Source organism: Chiloscyllium plagiosum, unplaced genomic scaffold, assembly GCF_037043375.1.
Source record: "Chiloscyllium plagiosum isolate Xiang-an unplaced genomic scaffold, Cpla_swu_hap1 HiC_scaffold_9, whole genome shotgun sequence".
NCBI lineage: Eukaryota > Metazoa > Chordata > Chondrichthyes > Orectolobiformes > Hemiscylliidae > Chiloscyllium > Chiloscyllium plagiosum.
The window spans coordinates 60,784,463-60,806,598 of record NW_028270147.1 but is presented as its reverse complement, the minus strand read 5'-3'; the positions used below and the strand labels follow the sequence as shown (position 1 = coordinate 60,806,598).

General features: G+C 42.7%; 1 protein-coding gene across 11 annotated transcripts in view; it reads left to right on the top strand.

The window, feature by feature from the left end:
• The window catches only part of sgip1a (SH3GL interacting endocytic adaptor 1a), a 287,174-nt gene that overhangs the window by 206,088 nt on the left and 58,950 nt on the right, over nt 1-22,136 (top strand). For 8 of the 11 annotated variants that reach the window (XM_087990679.1, XM_087990677.1, XM_087990678.1 and 5 more), the window contains 5 exons: nt 1,809-1,897; nt 2,965-3,057; nt 17,055-17,129; nt 18,375-18,872; nt 21,814-21,938. In XM_087990679.1, the coding sequence (XP_087846805.1) occupies nt 1,809-1,897; nt 2,965-3,057; nt 17,055-17,129; nt 18,375-18,872; nt 21,814-21,938 (880 nt within the window). The remainder of the gene's footprint in view (nt 1-1,808; nt 1,898-2,964; nt 3,058-17,054; nt 17,130-18,374; nt 18,873-21,813; nt 21,939-22,136) is intronic. The other 3 variants (XM_087990683.1, XM_087990676.1, XM_087990680.1) reach the window with 2 other exon arrangements.

The following is a 22,136-nucleotide window of genomic DNA, read 5'->3' as shown; positions in this document are numbered from 1 at the left end:
GAGCTTGCCTGAGTAGAAGATATAGCTCTGGACAGCTAAATGCCAGAGGACAAGAGGTTTTATTGAGCCTTCCCATAAATGCAACATGAGGAAGAGACTAATTTTCCAACCATCGAAGTGAGTCCCAGTTGGTAGGATTAAATTTCAGCCACATTTCCAACCACTGACTTTCATTCTACTATAAGATGTCGGAACAGGTAGGCCATTTGACCCATCACTAAGTTTGTCACAATTTTAAATAAATTAATTTATTTTTTGCATTTTCTCAGGTTTTTTAAATTCATTTAATAATTATGATAAGGAAGGGAGTAGAAGTCGGTGCATTCTCAGTACATACAATGTAACATCAAAGTTCTATGCTATGTTTCACCCCATTGTGTTTGCAACTTAACTTTGCCATCATTATATTAATCCCAGGCATGTTTAGTCCAGCATATTCAAGCTTTTATCTTTGGGGAAATTTTAGATTGAATCCCCTACTCCTTACAAGCTGGGCGCTTTGTCAACACTTTGTGTATTGGATGCCGCAAAACCGAAAGGTCACTACTATTTTCAATCAATCCAGTCAATCTTGGAAATGATTTTATAGATAACAAAAAAAATGGTGTCGTGACCGTGAGGCCATTATTTGTCACAGAGTCTTATCCCACTGATAGTTTTGCTATTGTGTTGCTCAGCACTTGTTAGCTTGCTATTAACTATAAATGTTTAGTGAGCCTATAAATGACAAAATATGTTGTAAATTATAGGACCTGATCCCAAGAACAACATAAATCAAATAGTGCGAGATATGATTGAAATATTCTACTATTCCTCTTCAAGTCTTTTCCTTTTCCTTTTCTTGCCACTTTCAATCTTGCTTATAATCCACAGTTAAAGGCATTAATGTTGTAAGTCTAGTCATTTTTGTTCATATTATTCCATCTAAACAACGTGAAATGAACGAATTTAGAAAATATTTTTGTCAACTATCACCCAGTCAAAAGTTGGTCTACAACTCAAATAGTCAAATGTAAAAAAAGTACTTTTTTTGATTTGCAACATAAGATAATATGAATAAACAGTCTGGCTTACTGTTCTGATTAATGTCCTTAGTACAATAATTGAAAAATGATTTGAAGCTTCCTATCTTAACGATTTTGCCTACTGCTCGTGCCCCTGCTTACATGACCATTGAAACTGCTACGCAGCATTTCTCTGCCTTTCTGTTCATGGTGACAGTATCTTATTGGAGCTAGGATTTAATACTGTTTCAGCTTCTGTCTTCCAATTTCAGGAACACACAAAGCTCAAAACAACCACGTTTACCCAAGCAGCAGGTCAAAGTTTCGGTTAGAACTGAAAGACTTAAGGAATATGTTTCATGTAGTTTTATATATCTCTTTCTCCAAGGCAGATGTCTTGACAACTGTATATTCTGGCTCACAGTTCAATCACTGAATCAATCACAGAATTGTTACAGTGCAAAAGGAAGCCATTCATTGCATTGTCCCCACACCGGCTCTTCAATTAAGCATCATTACCTAGTGCCAATCTCTTGCTTTTTCACATACCCTTGGACACTATTTCTGTCCAAGTAATCAACCAACGCTCTGAATGACTTCATTCTTAAGACTATCATCCCCAGGTGTAGTGAGTCTAAAGATTCCGCAGGACAGTGTCTAACCCTGTTCTCCTTTACAAAAGATTAATAAGAAACCCTGATTTTGTCAGACCAAGATGTAGCAATTCTCATTTGCTTTTAACTTGTTTATTCATGTCTAATTAATTTTTCCTTCTTTCTCATTTCTTTTTTTCTCTTCTCTTAGTAGTAAGAAGGGGTCAGAGGATACAGCATCTCTGATTCCACTCTTTGGCCCACCATTGGAGTCTGCTTTTGAAGGCATAAAATCAGAAGGTACATGACATACAATGCCTGAACCAACAATAAATGTATGCCTGTGCAGGGTGTGATAACGTATGTACGTTATTGCATGCCATATCTTCTTAATGCACTGCACGTTGTACTTCTAGATTGCGAAAAAACTTCAACTTTATTGTTCAGCTTTCACTTCCATCATACAGAGCGTTTAGTTAATATTTGACATTTTTAGCTTGATATGTCCTTGTTGGAGTTTTCCTTCATGTAGTTCAGACAGATTTATCAACACTGACTTCTACTGAGGGTGCAAGGATTAAAAAAAAAAGTTGCAAGTCCTTGATATCAATCATGAGAGAACAGCTTTGAGGATGGAAAGTACAGCTTTCCAAATAAATAATAGATAAAATCATGAAGATGAAGTTAAAATCTGATGCTGTAATACAGAGCATGGATATGAAGTGGTGTGCAGAGTCAAGATTACATGTGATTAGAGATAAATATTTTTTCTCTCTCATATGTTTTCATCTTATTTGTATTTTTCTGACATGTAATTATGATGTTCAAAACCTGGTTCCATCACAGTAAATAATGCAGACGTGCACAGTCCAAGGTCATTTATGCATAGTTGGGAACTGTGTGAATTCAAGAGTGCAACATGAAAATTCCAATGAAGTGTTTAAAAACTTATTGTTTGTGTGACATCTAATACACCAAGCAAATAGAGGAGCCACCAGCCTTTACTAAGACCTATGCTTGTCTTGCTAGTCAGTTATGTGTAAATGGTCTGAATGCTACCACTTCCAAGATATGTTAAAATGTTAGGCATTGGTCCTTTGTTCAGTGCTAATGTTCCTCACCTGGGTGGCTGAGCACCAAACAATCCAATAGATATAGACAGCTGAGTGACCAAACCTGAGTAATCCTCCCAGTGACCCTGCAAACTTCAGTAAGGCATTTGGTATAGTTCTGGCTTCACAGTTGTGATCAATACAGCTTGTGACACATGACTTCTGGTGCAATCTATTGATTATAAAACATACAGCTTATTCAGTGTATTTATGACCAGTGAGAATTTTCTGGCTAACTTTGTTCATATCTTAAAGCTGTCATTGATCAACCCGAGATCTGGGGGCCATTCCAAGCCATTGATTCCGAAAGACAGTCATCTTTGTCAACACGATCATTTCCTATTGGAAGTAAGTGGACAGCTACTGCATATTTTCTGCAACAAGATCATTCAAATTCACATTACAAGCATTTTAAATGAATGTATAATTAAACAATTATTAACTAGAATGTGCAAATTACTGGATAGTAATAGGCCAGCATAAGTTGACCCATCCTGTCTTGCAGTTAATTGAATTGTTATTTACAATTGCAATATATCTATCCTTAATGTCTCTTCAGTTTTTGTTTGCTGTAATTATTTTTTTATGTTCAAGTTTTAGAATTGAGCTACTCTTCAGAGATGCATTGTTAATTGTTGATAGATACCATAAACTCAATTGACATAGCTTATGAACATATAATTCATCCTGAAGGTATAATGAAAGGCACAGCAACCCATGATGTTTGAACAGATGAATGATTTTGAATCCTTTATGAACAACTATGTGATTAGATTTGAAACATTTTCTCAATGGGGACAGTTTAATTTTTCATTCTAATACAGACATGGTCGTTAGTGTTGAACAGTTTCCTCCAACAATGTATCTCTGACTAAGCAAAAAACTGCAGCAACTGCAGAGCAAAGTTTATTGCATTTTATTTTAATGAAGAACTCATTCTTCATTGTCTACTGTCCATAGTTGTATCAAAGTTGTCCCAAATTCTGGAGTATAACCTCCAGTCTGACTCTCCATTGGCATAGTGTTGTCAGTGGCTGAAAAGCTTGCTTGTAGCACTTAATCACCAGGGTGCTGCATGTCAGTCAGTAAATAGAAAAGGTGAAATATAGCTTATGTAACAATCTCAGGACATCCTAACGCTCTTTTTATAGCCCAATCATGTTTTGATGGCTAGCTATCGTAGGAAACAGAGTAGCAATTTGTGCTTGGCAACAAACTGTAGCCAGTTGATGACCAGAATGTTTTATCGATGTTGGTCGAGGAACTCAACAGTAGTTTTTGGAACCAGCAGATATACCTGCATTAGCTTACCCTAGTAATTGAGAAAAAGTGAGGACTGCAGATGCGGGAGAGTCAGAGTCAAAGTGTGGTGCTGGGATAGCACAGCAGGTCTGGCAGCATCCGAGGAGCAGGAGAATCGACGTTTTGGGCATAATCCCTTCATCAGGAATGTGGACGTTGGGGTGGGGCTGGGGGAAAGGTAGCTGGGAAGGTAAAAGATGGATGCAGCTGGGGGATGATAGGAATATGTCAGTGGGGAGGGTGAACTGGAAAGGTGAGAAGGAAGATGGACAGGTCAAGAGGGCAGTGCTGAGGTGGAGGGTTGGATCTGGGATGAGGAAACTAATGGAGTCAACGTTGTTGCTGTGTGGTTGAAGAGTCCCAAGGCAGAAGATGAGGTGTTCTTTCTCCAGGCTGGATTTGGCAGTGGAGGAGGCCCAGGATTTGCATGTCTTTGGGTGGAGTGGGAGGGGGAGGTTGAAGTGGTCTGCCACAGGACAGAGGGATTGTTGAGTGCATGCATACTCGAGATATTCCCTGAAACACTTCACAAGTTGGCGTTCTGTCTCCATCCTGTAGAGGAGACCACATCAAGAGCAATGGACACAGTAGATGATGTGGGAAAATGCATCTCTGGTGGTAGATTCTGATTCTAGTTGGCGGAAATGGCAGAGTATAATGTACTGTATCCAGAGATTAGTGGGGTGGAAGGTAGGACCAGGGCGGTTCTATCCTTGTTGTGGTTGGGGTTCAATGGCAGAAGTGTAGGAAGTGTAGGAGATATGCTAGAGGGTGTTGTTGATCACGTGGGAGGGGAAATTGCAGTCCTTAAAATAGGAGGCCATCTGGGATGTCATGGAATAGAATTGCTGCTCCTGGGAAAAATGTGGCAGAGGTAGAGAAATTGGGAGTAAGGCATTGTGTTATGTCCAGCCAAATGTAGTTGTGCTTACTGCTATCATGCAATAAACCTTCATGTTTTCTCCTCTACATGCTGCACAATGGTGTATCATAGAACACAGAACATAAAACGTTACAGTGCAGTACAGGCCCTTCGGCCCTTGATGTTGTGCTGACCTGTGAAAATAATCTGCTGCCCATCTAAATTACACCGTTCCATTATTATCCATATGTACGTCCAATGCCCATTTAAATGCCTTTAATGACGGCGAGTCTATTGCTGTTGTAGGCAGGTCGTTCCACGCCCCTACTACTGAGTCAAGTTAAAGCTATATCCCCTCATGTTAGTCTTCACCATCTGAGGAAAAAGGCTCTCGCTGTCCGTCCTTTCTAACCCTCTGATTATCTTGTACGTCTCGATTAAGTCACCTCTCAAACTTCTACTCCAACGAAAACATCCTCAGTTCCCTCAGCCTTTCCTTGTAAGACTTTCCTTCCAAAGCAGGCAACATCCTAGTAAATCTCCTCTGAACCCTTTCCAAAGCTTCTACCTCCTTCCTATAATATGGTGACCAGAACTGCGCGCAATACTCCAGGTATGGCCTTACCAGTGTCCTGTACAGCTGAAGCATGACCTTGTGGCTCTGGAACTCGACCCCCCCCCGACCAATAAACGCCAATACACAATATGCCTTCTTAACAATTCTATCAACCTGGGTGGCAACTTTCAGGGATTTATGCACCAGGACACTCTGATCTCTCTGTTCATCTACACTACCAAGAATTTTACCATTAGCCCAGTACTCTGCATTCCTGTTACTCCTTCCAAAGTGAACTACCTCACACTTTTCCACATTAAACTCCATTTGCCACTTCTCAGTCCAGCTCTGCATATTATCTATGTCCCTTTGTAACCCACAATATCTTTCAGCACTATCCACAACTCTGTCTACCTTAGTGTCATCTGCAAATTTACTAACCCATCCTTCTACACAGACATCCAGATCATTTATAAAAATGACAATCAGCAGTAGCCCCAAAACCAATCCTTGCGGCACACCAACGGTAACTGGATTCCAGGCTGAACATTTCCCATCAACCACCACCCTCTGTCTTTCAGCTAGCCAATTTCTGATCCAAACCACTAAATCACCTTCAGTCCTGAAACTCCATATTTTGTGCAATCACCTACCATGTGGGACCTTATCAAGCACCTTACTGAAGTCCATATACACTACATCAAACGCTTTACTTACATCCACCTGTCTTGTAACCTTCCCTAAGAACTCAATAAGGTTAGTGAGGCACAACCTACCCTTCACCAAACTGTGTTGACTATCCTTAATCAAATTATTCCTTTCCAGATGATTGTAAAACCTATCTCTTATAACCTTTTCCTACACCTTACCCACAACTGAAGTAAGGCTCACTGGCCTATAATTTCCAGGGTTGTCCTGACTCCCCTTCTTAAACAAATGAACAATATTTGCTATCCTCCAGTGTTCTGGCACTACTCCTGTCAATAATGACAATATAAAGATCAAAGCCAAAGGCTCTGTAATCTCCTCCCTGGCTTCCCAGAGGATCCATGGATAAATCCCGTCCGACCCAGGGTCTTATCTAGTGGTAGTATCCTCTACCACTAATCACTAGATAGGCTGTAGACAAGGGAGGATTGGTGGCAGTGAACTGCCTCAAACAAAGTTTACCAGTGCCACAGACTGGTAGAAATAGCAAATAACATGAGCAGTCATCGGGAAAATGTCATATGCAGTACATTTGGCATAGTTTCAGTGAAGGCCTAAACTGTCATATGTACAGTTCCTGTCGGAATGTCCTGTGAAGCCAGAATTCCAATGACCGTCAATAGCTTTAGAACATAGGTCAGTACAGGCCCTTTGGCCCTCGATGCTATGCTGACTTTTAATCCTACTCTAAGATCAAACTAACCTCCAAACCCTTCATTTTACTATTATCCATGTGCCTTTCCAAGAGTCACTCAAGTGTCCCTAATGTATCCGACTACTACCATCTCTGGCAGTGCATTCCATGCACCCACCACACTCTGTAATGAACCTACCTCTCATCTCCCCTAAACCTTCCTCCAATTACCTTAAAATTATGCCCCCTCATGATAGACATTTCTGCTGTGGCAAAAAGTCTCTGGCTATCCACAGTATCTATGCCTCTCATCATCTCGTACACCTCGATCAAGTCATCTCACGTCCTCCTTCGCTCTAATGAGAAAAGTCCTAGCTCCCTCAACCTTGGTTCATAAGACATGCCCTCCGGTCCAGGCAGCATCCTGGTAAATCTCCTTTGCACCCTCTCTAAAGCTTCCATATCCTTCCTATAATAAGGCGACCAGAATTGAACACCATATTCCAAGTATGGTCTAACTAGAGCTCGATTGAGTATAAACTTGTGGCTCTTAAACTCAATCCCCCTGCTAATGAAAGCCAACGCATCATTCGCCTTAACAATTGTGTGTGAACTTGGGTGGCAATTTTGAAGGATCTATGGACATGGACTCCAAGATCCCTCTGTTCCATCACACTGCCAAGAATCCTGCCTTTAACCCAATATTCTGCATTCAAATTCGACCTTCCAAAATGAATCACTTCACGCTTTTTCAGGTTGACCTCCATCTGCCACTTATCAGCTGAGTTCTGTATTCCTGTCAATGTCTCGTTGCAACCTACAACAGCCCTCAACACTATCCACCACTCCTCCACCCTTCATGTCAACTGCAAACTTACTAATTCACTCTTTCACTACCTCATCCAAGTCATTTATAAAAATCACAAAGAGCAGAGGTCCCAGAACGGATCGTTGTGGAATACCACTGGCACTAAGCTCCAGGCTGAATATTTTCCATCAACTACCACCCTTTGTCTTCTATGGGCTAGCCAATTCAGTATCCAGACAGCCAGATTTCCCTGTATCCCATGCCTCCTTACTTCCTGAATGAACCTACCATGGGGAACCTTATTAAACACCTTGCTAAAATCACCACGTCCACTGCTATCCTTCATCCATGTGTTTTGCCCCATCCTCAAAGAGTTCAGTAAGGTTTGTGAGGCATGACCTGAAAGGGACTGTTTCTAATCAAGCTATGGTAATTGTAAATCCTGTCTCAAAATTCTTTCCAATAATTTGCCCACTATAGATGTAAGACTGACTGGTCTGTAATTCCCAGGGTTTTCCCTATTCCCTTTCTTGAACAAGGGAATAACATTTGCCACTCTTCAATCGTCTGGTACTACTCCAGTGGACAGTGTGGACACAAAGGTGCAGCAGTCTCTTCCCTCACTTCCTGTAGTAACCTTGGGTGTATCCTGTCTGACCCAGAAGACTTGCCTATCCTCATGTGTTTTGAAATTTCCAGCATATCTTCCTCCTTAACATCAACCTGTTCAAGCCTATCAGTTTGTTTCTTGCTGTCCTCACAAATGTCAAGGTCCCTCTCAGTAGTGAATACTAAAGCAAAGTATTCATTAAAGACCTCCGCTATCTCCTCTGACTCCAAGCACAAGTTCCCTCCACTATCCCTGATCAGCCTTACCCTCACGCTGGCATTCCACTCTACCTCCGCCTCCGAGCTTAATTTCACAATCAGGATTCCCGCCCACCTTCCGAGGACCCCTTCGCCCACCTCCAACACACTGCATCCACCTGGACACCCCGCGCTGGCCTATTACCTGCCCTCGACCTCTTCATTTCCAACTGCCGCCGGGACATTAACCGCCTCAACCTGTCTACCCCCCCTCCCCCACTCCAACCTCTCACCCTCACAACGCGCAGCCCTCCAATCCCTCTGCTCCAATCCCAACCTCACCATCAAGCCAGCGGATAAAGGGGGCGCAGTGGTAGTCTGGCGCACTGACCTCTACACTGCTGAAGCCAAACGCCAACTCGAGGATACCTCTTCCTACTGCCTCCTCGACCATGACCCCACCCCCATCACCAAACCATCACCTCCCAGATCATACAGAACCTCATCACCTGAGGAGATCTCCCACCCACAGCTTCCAACCTCATAGTCCGGGAACCCCGCACTGCCTGGTTCTACCTCCTTCCCAAGATCCACAAGCCTGACCACCCTGGCCGACCCATTGTCTCAGCATGCTCCTGCCCCACTGAACTCATCTCTACCTACCTCGACACTGTCCTATCCCCCCTAGTCCAGGAACTCCCCACATACGTTCGAGACACCACCCACACCCTCCACCTCCTCCAAGACTTCCGTTTCCCCGGTCCCCAACGCCTCATCTTCACCATGGATATCCAATCCCTCTACATCTCCATCCGCCATGACCAGGGCCTCCAAGCCCTCCATTTTTTCCTCTCCAGACATCCCCAACAGTACCCTTCCACCGACACACTCATTCGTTTGGCCGAACTGGTCCTCACCCTTAACAATTTCTCCTTCGAATCCTCCCACTTCCTCCAGACCAAAGGGGTAGCCATGGGCACACGTATGGGCCCCAGCTATGCCTGTCTCTTTGTTGGCTACGTAGAGCAGTTGATCTTCCGTAATTACACTGGCACCACTCCCCACCTCTTCCTCCGCTACATTGATGACTGCATTGGCGCCGTCTCGTGCTCCCACGAGGAGGTTGAGCAATTCATCAACTTCATCAACACATTCCACCCTGACCTTAAATTTATCTGGACCATCTCGGACACCTCCCTCCCCTTCCTGGACCTCTCCATCTCCATTAACGACGACCGACTTGACACTGACATTTTTTACAAACCCACCGACTCCCACAGCTACCTGAATTACACCTCTTCCCACCCTACCTCCTGCAAAAATGCCATTCCGTATTCCCAATTCCTCCGCTTCCGCCGTATCTGCTCCCAGGAGGACCAGTTCCACCACAGAACACAACAGATGACCTCCTTCTTTAGAGACTGCAATTTCCCTTCCCACGTGGTTAAAGATGCCCTCCAACGCATCTCATCCACATCCCGCACCTCTGCCCTCAGACCCCACCCCTCCAACCGTAACAAGGACGGAACGCCCCTGGTGCTCACCTTACACCCTACTAACCTTCACATAAACCAAATCATCCGCCGACATTTCCGCCACCTCCAAACAGACCCCACCACCAGGAATATATTTCCCTCCCCACCCCTTTCCGATTTCCGCCAAGACCGTTCCCTCCGTGACTACCTGGTCAGGTCCACACCCCCTACAACCCACCCTCCCATCCTGGCACTTTCCCCTGCCACCGCAGGAACTGTAAAACCTGTGCCCACACCTCCTCCCTCACCTCTATCCAAGGCCCTAAAGGAGCCTTCCACATCCATCAAAGTTTTACTTGCACATCCACTAATATCATTTATTGTATCCGTTGCTCCCGATGCGGTCTCCTCTACATTGGGGAGACTGGGCGCCTCCTAGCAGAGTGCTTTAAGGAACATCTCCGGGACACCCGCACCAATCAACCACACCGCCCCGTGGCCCAACATTTCAACTCCCCCTCCCACTCTGCCGAGGACATGGGAGGTCCTGGGCCTCCTTCACCGCCGCTCCCTCACCACCAGATGCCTGGAGGAAGAATGCCTCATCTTCCGCCTCAGAACACTTCAACCCCAGGGCATCAATGTGGACTTCACCAGTTTCCTAATTTCCCCTTCCCCTTCCTCACCCTAGTTCCAAACTTCCAGCTCGGCACTGTCCCCATGACTTATCCGGACTTGTCCTACCTGCCTATCTCCTTTTCCACCTATCCACTCCATCCTCTCCTCCCTGACCTATCACATTCATCCCCTCCCCCACTCACCCATTGTACTTTATGCAACTTTCTCCCCCCCCCACCCTCCTCTAGCTCACTGCCTTTATTCCTGATGAAGGACTTTTGCCCGAAACGTCGATTTCGAAGCTCCTTGGATGCTGCCTGAACTGCTGTGCTCTTCCAGCACCACTAATCCAGAATCTGGTTTCCAGCATCCGCAGTCATTGTTTTTACCTTGTTTTTTCCACTCTACTGTGCAATGCCACCTCACTCTATCCGGGGCAGGTGTCAGACCTTGCAGTGGGAGAGCATTTTGGTGATAGTGACCACTACTGCCCTCACATTCTACATAACTATGGAGAAGGAGTGAAGCAGGCACAATGGGAGGGTATTTAATTGGGGAACAGGAAACTGATGCTATCAGACGTGAGTTGGGAAGCATGGACTGGGAGCAATTGTTCCATGGAAGGGGCACTATAGACATGTGGAGACTGTGTTTAAGGAACAGTTGTTGCGAATGATGCATAAATATGTTCCTCTGAGACAGGCAAAAAGGGGTAAGATAAAGGAACATTGGATGATGAGAGCGGAGGAGCTTCTCGTCAAAAGAAAGAAGGCAGCTTACGTAAGGTGGAGGAAGCAAGGGTCTCGCTCAGCTCTACAGGATTACAGGCAGGCGAGGAAGGAGCTCAAAAATGGTCTGAGGAGAGCCAGGAGGGGGCACGAAAAAGGCTTGGCAGGAAGGATTAGGGAGAATCCAAAGGCATTTTACATGTATATGAGAAATAAGAGAATGATCAAAGAAAGAGTAGGGCCGATCAGGGATAGCATAGGGAACTTGTGTATAGATTCTGAGGTGGTAGGGGAAGCCCTAAATGAGTTTTTTTGCTTCTGTCTTTATTAAAGAAAAGGACCTTGCAGTGAATGAAACCATTGAGGAGCAGGTAAGCATGCTGTAATGGATAGAGATTGAGGAAGCTGATGTGCTGAACATTTTGACAAATATTAAGATTGACAAGTCGCCAGGGCCAGACCAGATTTGTCCTCTGCTTTGGGAAGCAAGAAATGTGATTGCTTCGCCACTTGCGAAGATCTTTGCATCTTCGTTCTCCACCAGAGTCGTACATGAGGACTGGAGGGAGGAAAATGTAATTCCTCTCCAAGAAAGGAAATAGGGAAATCCCCGGCAATTACAGACCAGTCAGTCTCACGTCTGTCTTCTGCAAGGTGTTAGAAGGGATTCTGAGGGATAGGATTTATGATAATCTGGAAGAGCATGGCTTGATTAAATGCAGTCAGCACGGCTTTGTGAGGGGCAGTCATGCCTCACAAATCTTATTGAGTTCTTTGAGGATGTTACTAGACAAGTTGATGAGGGTCGAGCGGTGGATGTGCTGGATGTGGACTTCAGCAAGGCATTTGATAAGGTTCCCCATGGTAGGCTCATTCAGAAGGTCAGGAGGAATGGGATACAGGGAAAGTTAGCTGTCTGGATAATTTTTATTAATGACTTGGATGAGGAGATTGAAGGATGGGTTAGCAAGTTTGCAGACAACACAAAGGTTGGAGGTGTCGTTGACAGTATAGAGGACTGTTGTAGGCTGCAGCGTGACATTGACAGGATGCAGAGATTGGCTGAGAGATGGCAGATGGAGTTCAACCTGGATAAATGCAAAGTGATGCATTTTGGAAGGTCGAACTTGAAAGTTGAGTACAGGATTAAAGACAGGATTCTTGGCAATGTGGAGGAACAGCGGGATCTTGGTGTGCAGGTATATGATCCCTTAAAATTGCCACCCAAGTGGACAGGGTTGTTAAGAAAACATATGGTGTTTTGGCTTTCATTAACAGGGGGATTGAGTTTAAGAGCCGTGAAATCTTGTTGCAGCTCTATAAAACTTTGATTAGATCGCAGTTGGAACACTGCGTCCGGTTCTGGTCGCCCTATTATAGGAAAGATGTGGATGCTTTGGAGAGAAGGGCTTATCTTATGAAGAAAGGTTGACTGAGCTCAGACTTCTTTCGTTGGAAAAAAGGAAGAGAGGGGACCTAATTGAGGTGTACAAGGTAATGACCGGCATAGACAGAGTTGATAGCCAGAGACTTTTTCCCAGGGCAGAAATTAACACAAGGGGTCATAGTTTTAAGCTGTTTAGCGGAAAGTATAGAGGGAATGTCAGAGGCGGGTTCTTTATGCAGAGAGTTGGGAGAGCACGGAATGCGTTGCCAGCAGCAGTTGTGGAAGCGAAGTCATTAGGGATATTTAAGAGACTGCTGGACATGCAGTCACAGAAATTTGACGGTTCGTACATTAGGTTTACCTTACATGAGGATCAATGGTCGGCACAGCATCGTGGGCTGAAGGGCCTGTCCTGTGCTGTACTGTTCTATGGCCGTCCTCATGTTCCTCACGTAAGTGTACAATGTCTTAGGGTTTTCCTTAATCCTGCCCGCTAAAGCTTTTACATGCCCCTTTCTAGCTCTCACAAGTCAGTTCTTCAGTTCCTGCCTGGCTACCTTATAACCCTGTAAGGCTCGGTCCAATCCTTGCTTCCTCAACCTTAAGTAAGCTTCCTTCTTCCTCTTCATGAATTCTTCCATATCCCTTGTCACCCAAGGTTCTTTTAACTTCCCACCCTTTCCTTGCCTCTGTGGGACAAACCTGTCCAGCATTATCAGCAAGTGTTCCCTAAACAACCTCCAGATTTCTGTTGTGCATTTCCCTGCGAACATCTGTTCCCAATTTCGGTGCCCCAGTTCCTGCCTAATAGCATTGTCATTCTCCCTCCCCCAATTAAATATTTTCCCATTCCATCTGCTCCTGTCCCTCTCCATGACTATAGCAAAAGTCAAGGAGTTGTGATCACTATCACCGAAATGCTATCCCACCAAGAGATCAGATACCTGGCCTGGTTCATTGCCAAGCAACAAATCCAATATGGAGGAAGAAGGTTTGCAGATGCTGGAGATCAGAGTCAAGTGTGTGGTGTTGGAAAAGCACAGCTGGTCAGGCAGTGTCCGAGGACCAGGAGAATCGACATTTTGGGAATAGGCCCTTCATCAGCCTCATTCCTGATGAAGCGCTTGTGCCCAAAACTTCAGTTCTGCTGCTTCTCGGACGCTGCCTGATCAGCTGTGCTTTTCCAACACTACACTCTCAACCTAAATCCAATATGGCCTCCCCTATAGTCGGCCTATATTGCGTCAGAAACCTTTCCTGGGCACACCTGACAAACACTTCTCCATCCAAACTATTTGTACTAAGGAGGTTCCAATCAATACTAGGGAAGTTGAAGTCACCCATGAGAACAACTCTGTTACTTCTGCATCTTTCCAAAATCTGTCTCCTAATCTGCTCCTCTATGTCTCTGTAGAAAACACCCAATAAAGTGACTGCTCCTTTCCTGTTTCTGACTTCCACACATACTGACTGTAGACAATCCCTCCTCGTCGATCTTCCTGTCTGCAGCTGTGATACAATCCCTGACTAGTAATGCCACCCGACCCCCATTCCTTTGGACTCACGAGGTAAATATTTTATATTCAAATTTACCTTCCTGGCTGCCCCCGGCTCACGTTCTCTCAACTCATGCTCTCTTGACTCCTGCTGCTGAAATGGAAGCTGTTGAATGATGAGGAATTATTTTATACTACTACTATCTTTTTGGGGAAAAAAAAGCTTGCTCTTTTACTCAATTTATTTTTACCAATTTTAAATCTTCTTTCACAAGTTTCTAAAATGTTCTCCCTCTGGTCTACCATAATTTTCACAACATTGTATACCTAAACTTTCAACTTGATACCATCCTCTACTTTCCAAGTTAGTAATGATTTACACTTCTCATAAAGCCTTTATTTGCTGAGAAGTGTAAAGTAACACCCTAAATGTCTGGCAGTGCTTCTCTACCATCTAACCTTTTAAGCTATTTATCCCAGATTTTTCATGCCTAAATTGGAAATGTCTTGCTGCAGTTCAAAGAAAATGCAACTAATGTTACTCAACAACTTAATTACAGCATGGAAACAGACCCTTCGTCCAACTTATCTATACTGACCAGCCATCCCAATCTGTCCGAGTCGCATTTGACAGCATTTGCCCCATGCCGCTCCAAAACCCTCCCCTTTACACATTCAAGTGCCCTTTATCTGTTGCAACTGTTCCCAACTCCACCATCCTCCATGGCAGCCGTTCCATACATGCAACATCTCCAGCATGAAGAAGTTACCTCTCAGATCCCTTCTAAATCTTTCCCCTTTCACAATCGAATTGACTGGAATCTCAAGATGAAGTGTTCAGGCTCCTGGCCCAACTGCTTCTATTTCTGTTGATAAAATATTAAAACTCCACTCCCACCCAGTCACTGATGCTTGACATTCACCCCATGCTCGAATTAGAACTCACTGACTGAGGAATAATCCCTTGCCCCACATTACTACTGCCAACCTTTCAGCCCCACCCCCTTTTCCTCAGTACAGCATCTGGGAACAAAGCATTTCTCAAATTACAGTGACGACTGTAGAGGCCTATGTGTTATGTAACTGCAGTACAATGCATGTCATTAAATGAATGTGTATGTGTACAAGAGGAAAGAAAAATAATTGCAAGATAGTACCAGCCCTGAATTTTTAAGAAGCATCTGATCTCTTTGCACTGCTCTTATGGCTTCAGGTCTTGAATTTGAAACACACTGTCCTCGTGCAGTTGATGATCATTGATCAGTCCACAGGGAAATAGTCCAGTACTTAATTGGCCTGTACAATAGCTTTACACACTGAAAAATTCATTTACGAACTATTGTATTTATCATTGATATTTTCTATGTTTGCATTTGCCCCTTTCTTTTAAAAAAAAAGGAAATGTACCTTTAAGTGTCAAGATAAGCTGAGTTAATCCGAAAGTTGTAGGTTCAAGCCTGACTTCAGGACTTGATCTATGCTGATTCTTCAGTACTGTTCTGAGAGGATACTCTTATGTTAAGAAGTGATGTAATATGAATGAGACTGTTAGCTGAGGCTCCACCTGTAAAATATTTTGTGCCATTTTATTGAAGCAAGCAGCGAGTTCTCTTTCTCTTATTTGTTTACTATGTTCAAAATTAGCTAGTGTGTTTTGCCCTCAAAACAATAATGACTAGACTTCAAAATTGATGAGCCACATTATAGGCCTGCAAATTATTTCTCCACCTCATCACTGATATGTTACTGATTTCGTGATTGCAAAATCATTTTTTTTAATCTATTAATGATAAGTTTCCTTACTGTTATCTTTGAATAGTGTAAAACTCAACAAATAATGTTCTCTCTTTTGTTATAATTCCCATAGAGACTGAGCGCTTTTGGAAAGATATATGAATTTCAGGGAGCATCAAAAAAGATCACATAAGATTTCAAATTTTAAGACAGTTATTGTAATTAACTAAAAGCAACATTGAAATAACAATTTTTGTAAATAACTCTAACTACATGTGACTTTTAAGCCATATGGCCTTTAACATGTCCAAAGTCACATGTCACAGTTGTACCTTTACTCTCCTGGAACCTGTCACAAGATATTCTCCATTCCTGGTGATCTGTTTTCCTTTTTCTTTTCTAACCAGTTTACTTTTAATCCAAAATAACTTTTATGATGAGAGGTACCATAGAGATTCCTCTTTCTAGTCAAAGCTAATCAAATCCAGCCTTAATTAAATCCTCATGAACTTAGTCTCTCCAATCTGAGTTCCTAACTGACTTCTGGATCTCTCTCTTGCTCTCTCTTTCTTTTTCTCACTCTCTCTCTTTTTTTAATCTCTTTTTTCTCTTTTTTTTTCCTCTCTTCTCTTTTTTTTCCTCTCTTTTTCTCTCTCTCACTTTTTCTTTCTCTCTCTCTCTCTCTCTCTTTCTCTCTCAGGTTCTTGGAGACTTTCTTGTCTCTGAGGGTGTCAGGAATATTTTAGGAAATCCTGGTAACCCAGTACTGCAATGACTTGTTGTAGACTCTTCCTTCTCAAAGCCCATCACCCAAGTTGTATGAATAACATGGGTCTTGTATCTAAATAAAGATTACTAATTAGCTATTTTCCAGATCCCCAACTCACTTAACTTCAAAAGGAAATGAACAAAGTATTTTAAAGTATACCCTTCCAGAAAAGCTGATATTCTTTACACTTGGTTGTGAGTCTGGAGATTAATAATTTATCCACAATTCAGATGCTCTTACCATTGGCTGCAGATATGAATTGATTGCACCTTCTCCCAGTGAAACTGAGTCTTGCTTTAACCTTTTAAAGCCACCAAGCTTATTGTCAGGCAGAATTCAGAAGGTCACATGACCTCATTCTTCTATTTTACTCAGAACTTAAAGACACAGCCTCAAAACTTCATAACATTATAAGACTTTAATTTCACAACTTGCTTTTTTTTCCTGGTTTTTCATTGCAGCTCCCCCACCACTTCCTCCAAAAAATGTTCCAGCTACCCCACCTCGCACAGGGTCACCATCAGCAGAAGGTTCAGGTAGGGCTTTTTAGTTTAATGCTTTGTAACCCTTGAGTTTAATACAGCCAGCCTGTTAATTACCTAGTGTGTGGCCTTTTCCATGGACTTGAGTAGAGCATAAAATGGCAACATAAACAAGTTAGCTGAATGAATGACCTGTTTTGTGGTATAGATTTAATGCAACTATGAGTAGCCATAAATTAACCTACAAGACAGGGAGAACTACCTTTCATTTTTAAGTGACTTTTTTTTTTTCAGCCTTTTTATGCCTCTTTCAGTTCACACAAACATTAAATATTATAACATTTGGAAAATAGTAATCTAAATGGTTTGTTCACTGGATCTCACTTCCCTTGTGAACAAATTTTGAAAAACCATTGTATTTTGAAGATAACCCCAGTGTATTCAACGAGTAAATGGATCTCCTAGCCAGGATATTTCTGTTTTTGGTCTAAGTCCAAAAGCAAGTGAGATTCCTGAGAGATACAAAGGTGAGAGAGCACATTGGATCTATCTGCAGTGAGGTAGCTGAAATTAGAATCCTGGAACAAGAATGTCCAGCTGCCAAGAGCTGCCAGCCATTCCCAGGCCATAGAACTCCAGAAATCAGCAGAGCCATGTTGCAGGCCATGGCAGCTGCTGTAATAACCCCAACACCTCCAGATTCCCAGGATAAAGGATCTCCTGGAGGAAAGATAAGTGCAGTTTGAGAGGTTGCTGTCTTCAGGGAGGATATCACAGGGAGAGGAAAGCCATGGAAACTCTGTGCCTTGTGCCCAGTCCCTTGATCCTACAGCGATTAGGACCCTCTAAGGACAAGGGGGTAGGGTGCTACATAGGATTCAACACCGTTTAGGAAGAAGACAACAATCTGACAGTGTCCTACTTGCATATCTAATTCTCTTTTCTGGAAAGTACATGTATGACTGTAGAATTGACAGAATTATGTGTGACACTCATTGTATTGGCTCAGGCATGGAAAAAATAGTTGCTAGAGCAAAGTATCAGAAAGTAACCCAAAAGGGCCAGTGCTTTCAGAAGAATGGAGAGAGGGATAGGAGAAAGTGGTGCAGGGTAGCAGAGCATTATGAAAAATCCATTTTTGTATTTCCTAAAAAATGTTTCAAATCTATTTCTTCAGTAAACACTGGAATTTTCAATTTTTGACACTGATTGTTTGTATATGTTATTGAGTTTTACTTTGTGTTTAATATTTTGTCCTCTTGATTCCTGATGTTTTCACTCTTGAATTTTGCACTTAAGACCGCACAATTCTGAAAGGCACCAAGTCAGACCTTGATGCAGCAACGCAGCAACCTTTACCGAATTCAGCCCATGGGACTGTAGGGAGTGACCAGGGCAAAGCAGAGCCCCAGCCAGACAAACTGTTGTCTATCAGTGACCTGGATGATATTTTTGGCCCAGTTATATCTCACAGATCTGGAGTTATCCTGGCGAAGAACAAGTGGATCGATTTCTCTGATCAACCTTCTAGAAATGAGGTCTCACCAGTGGCTCTGGGTGAAAACAGGTCCCTTGATGCTCCTCCGAGTGTTTCTGTGCCTCTAGACCATGATGGGAGTGAGAAAAAAAGTTCTGAGCAGGTTTTGGTCAAGAGTGAAAAGAGCGAGTCGTCCTCCTCCCTGAAAGAGCTCACTTTGGGACAAAAGACCACGCCCCCTCCCCCTCCACCACCTACCTACAGAACAGTGGTATCTTCTCCAGGACCCAGTTCAGGCAGTGGCGTGTCCAACAGCAGTGGTACGTGGTGTTCGGTTAAACACTGCATCAGCATGCCCACACTGGAGCCAGCCTCCACTAAGAAGCCTCACTGTCAGCAACATGAGTGGCTTCTTCCTGCTTCTGTCCTGTTGTATTTGTGCTGTTCCATTCTGTGCTGAGCTCTGCTTTTTTGTGTTCTTTTGAAGGAACGTGAGTGACATTCCATGCACCCCTCCCCATAAAAGCTTCACCTCCAACCTTTACATGAAACTGGCCGACAGGTTTTTAGGCTTTATGTAGGATATGGTACATCCTGCAGTGTCTTCCCATCCAGCAGCACATCAAGGAATTAAGATTTCACTTGAGGACAGACTGATCAATTGTACAAGGTGCTACAGTTTTAAAATATCCTTGCAAAATCTAGTTGTAGATTCGTTGGGATCGACTAACAGTACATTGACTAAAACTATGCCTTTGAATGGGACTTGGAACTACATCAATGGTAAAAAAAAAACCTTTTATTTAAATCATCCCTATTGCTGTTACAGTAACAGGACAGAATGGCTGGTGTGGGGGCCTGTATCCTTGGGTTCTGTTCTCCCCTCTTTGTAAGTCGCTGAGTCCATTGGAGTGTTAACCAAATACGGTCATAGTTTCTGCTGCTCCATTGCTGTTCTCTGCGTTTACAGATTCATACCCTGGATGTAATCAGAAATACGAAACTAACTTTTTAATGATAATGAAATGTTGATGTCTCATTTTCACTGTCAGTGATGCATTATCCATATAAATAGAACATCAGAACCACAATAAGACTGAACTTTCCCAATAATGGATAACTGGCATAGTACTGATCCATACTGATTGAGAAGATCCCAGGTTTGAACTCTGGCCTGGGTCGCTTTTATTGACTGCAGTGAAGGACTGAATGCTATGATGACAGTGTCACCATAGTAGACAATTTATTCCTGAGTCCAGTGATTTGTATTTTTCATTTTCAAGTAAATGTGCTTCAGACAGGAATTTTAATGTAAATTCCCAGCATGAAGGATGAGTAAATCATGAATGTTGGCAATGCTACAGATTTCACCTCTTCAAAACAACTTGCTGTCAGCCAATTTCTATTACCTCCCCCAGACCTCTCCTGTTGTGTAATTAGAGCAGATTTTTGTCTTGCTGAGTGCACTTTTTCTTCATTGGTTTATAACCATAACAAGAGTTTATGGTTATATGGCTTTTTTTGTGCTGATGTTGCAGCTTCCATTAATCCTTTATTTGTTTGTACATCAATCGCCTTTCACAAATATATCCAATGGGGATGGGAATGAAAATATACACTCACTTTGTAAGGAAATGTATTGTCTGTTGTATTGCTTGATCTCACAGACCATTAAATTCCACATTGATCTGTGTTGCATTAACTGATTGCAGTTAGGATATTAATATTATCTTTGTGTCTTTGGACTGGGAGGAGAAGACTCAGGTATGGTTCTTACAGTGCTATCCTGGGAATACTACTGGAGGTTAATGGGTGTAACTGGCCCATGGTGAATCTAGGTGATATCTATATCACCTAGATATCTGCTCCTTGTGCACAGACCCAATATTGTCTTTTATTGACTTGAGCAGAAATACATATCAGATTAACTTCTACGACAAGTGGCTAAATTGATGTTACCCACTTGGTGCCATTGCCAATGTTAAACTCCCCCGCCGCCCCCAAACTGGTAGACATTGGACTTGACAGTGGTGTTGTGCACAGTTTGCCGATACATGGTGCTTAGTCTCCTATAGGAAGAACAGCAAGAGTCTGCATGTCAGAAGAGAAAAAAATCTAAATATATATTTAAAAATTAAAAGTTTTATATTGTCCTTGCAGTAAAATGGCCATAAATATGAACTATGCTATAGAGAGTACACCTATCATTTTTGAAAACAAAGAAACAGGAGTAAGCCACTTGATTTCTCTTACCCTTTCCACTATTCAATTGGAGTTGTGGACAAACTCCATATACTCACCTTTGTGGCAGATTCCCCCAGTGTCATTAATTAACAAAAATCTATGCATGGCATTCTTAAAATTAACAGTTAATTTAGGATCTAGCAGAAGAGAGTTCAAAACTTCTATCACCATTTCCAAAAAGTCATATTTCCTAATGTCACTTTTGAAAGATCAATCTAATTCTTTGATCATGGCGTCTAGTTCCAGATACAATTTCTTCCTATCTGCATTCTTTAATATCTTCAACATTGTGATAAAATCATTCTTAAACTTGCTAAATTTCTTAGTTTAAGGGTGCTTATGGCAGGGTGGTAGTGGTCCTAACTTTTGAGGCGCGTTGCTCAGGTTCCAATCTCACCACCTATAGAGTGTGTCACAACAGGATGATTAGAAAATATCTGCAATCCTTTTTGCTTAATCTCTCCTCATAGTTTAATCCTTAGAGTACTGGTAGCAATCTAGTAAAACTGTGCTGCACTCCCTTTAAAGCCCAATACAGTATATCCTTCTTATGGCAATATCCTAAGGAAATATAAGCACTCCAACTTCCAGTTGTGTAGCATGTTTGTTTATAGTTTTATCTTTCATGAATCTGATATAATATTCATGTTCAGGTACAATTGAACAGTCTTTTGGCATGTACCATATTGACTGTCCACCAAAAATGGCCAAATCGTTAACAGCAGTGAACCGCCAACATCACTGAAAATACAACAGGAATTGGTGGAGTAGATTTCTAAAGCTCGTGGTAGTGGGGAGATGGGGCTTGGGATTTGTGAGTGTGAGAGGGTGGGGTGGTGGGATGTGCTAGTGTGTGCAAAGCAGTGGATGGTGAATAAGGTTATTGATTGGCCAGTAAAGACCGCTTAAGGGACTGGAACTTTTGTGGGCTCAAAGGAGCAAAACTCCACCCTCCCTCAGTGCTAAGGTAACCCCCCATGACGTGTAAAATTTAAAAACCTGTTTATTTATTTTTAGGTTCTTCATCTCCTGCCCGTCCAGCAACACCATTGGGCATCACCAGTAACACGCCTCCTCCTCCACCACCTCGCCCTCCATCACGGCCTAAACTGCCTCCTGGAAAACCTAGTGTTACCGACATGGTACGTTTTGGTGTCCTACTGTTACATTCATTATATTTAAACTGTTCCAGGAGAATAACAAAAAAGAATTATTAAATGTGCTGCTCAGAGTCAACAGAGAGAAAGTCATTTCTCGTAACTGGACTCTGTGGGGTTTAGAGTCTAGATTAGTGTGGTGCTGGAAAAGCACAGCAGGTCAGGCAGCATCTGAAGAGCAGG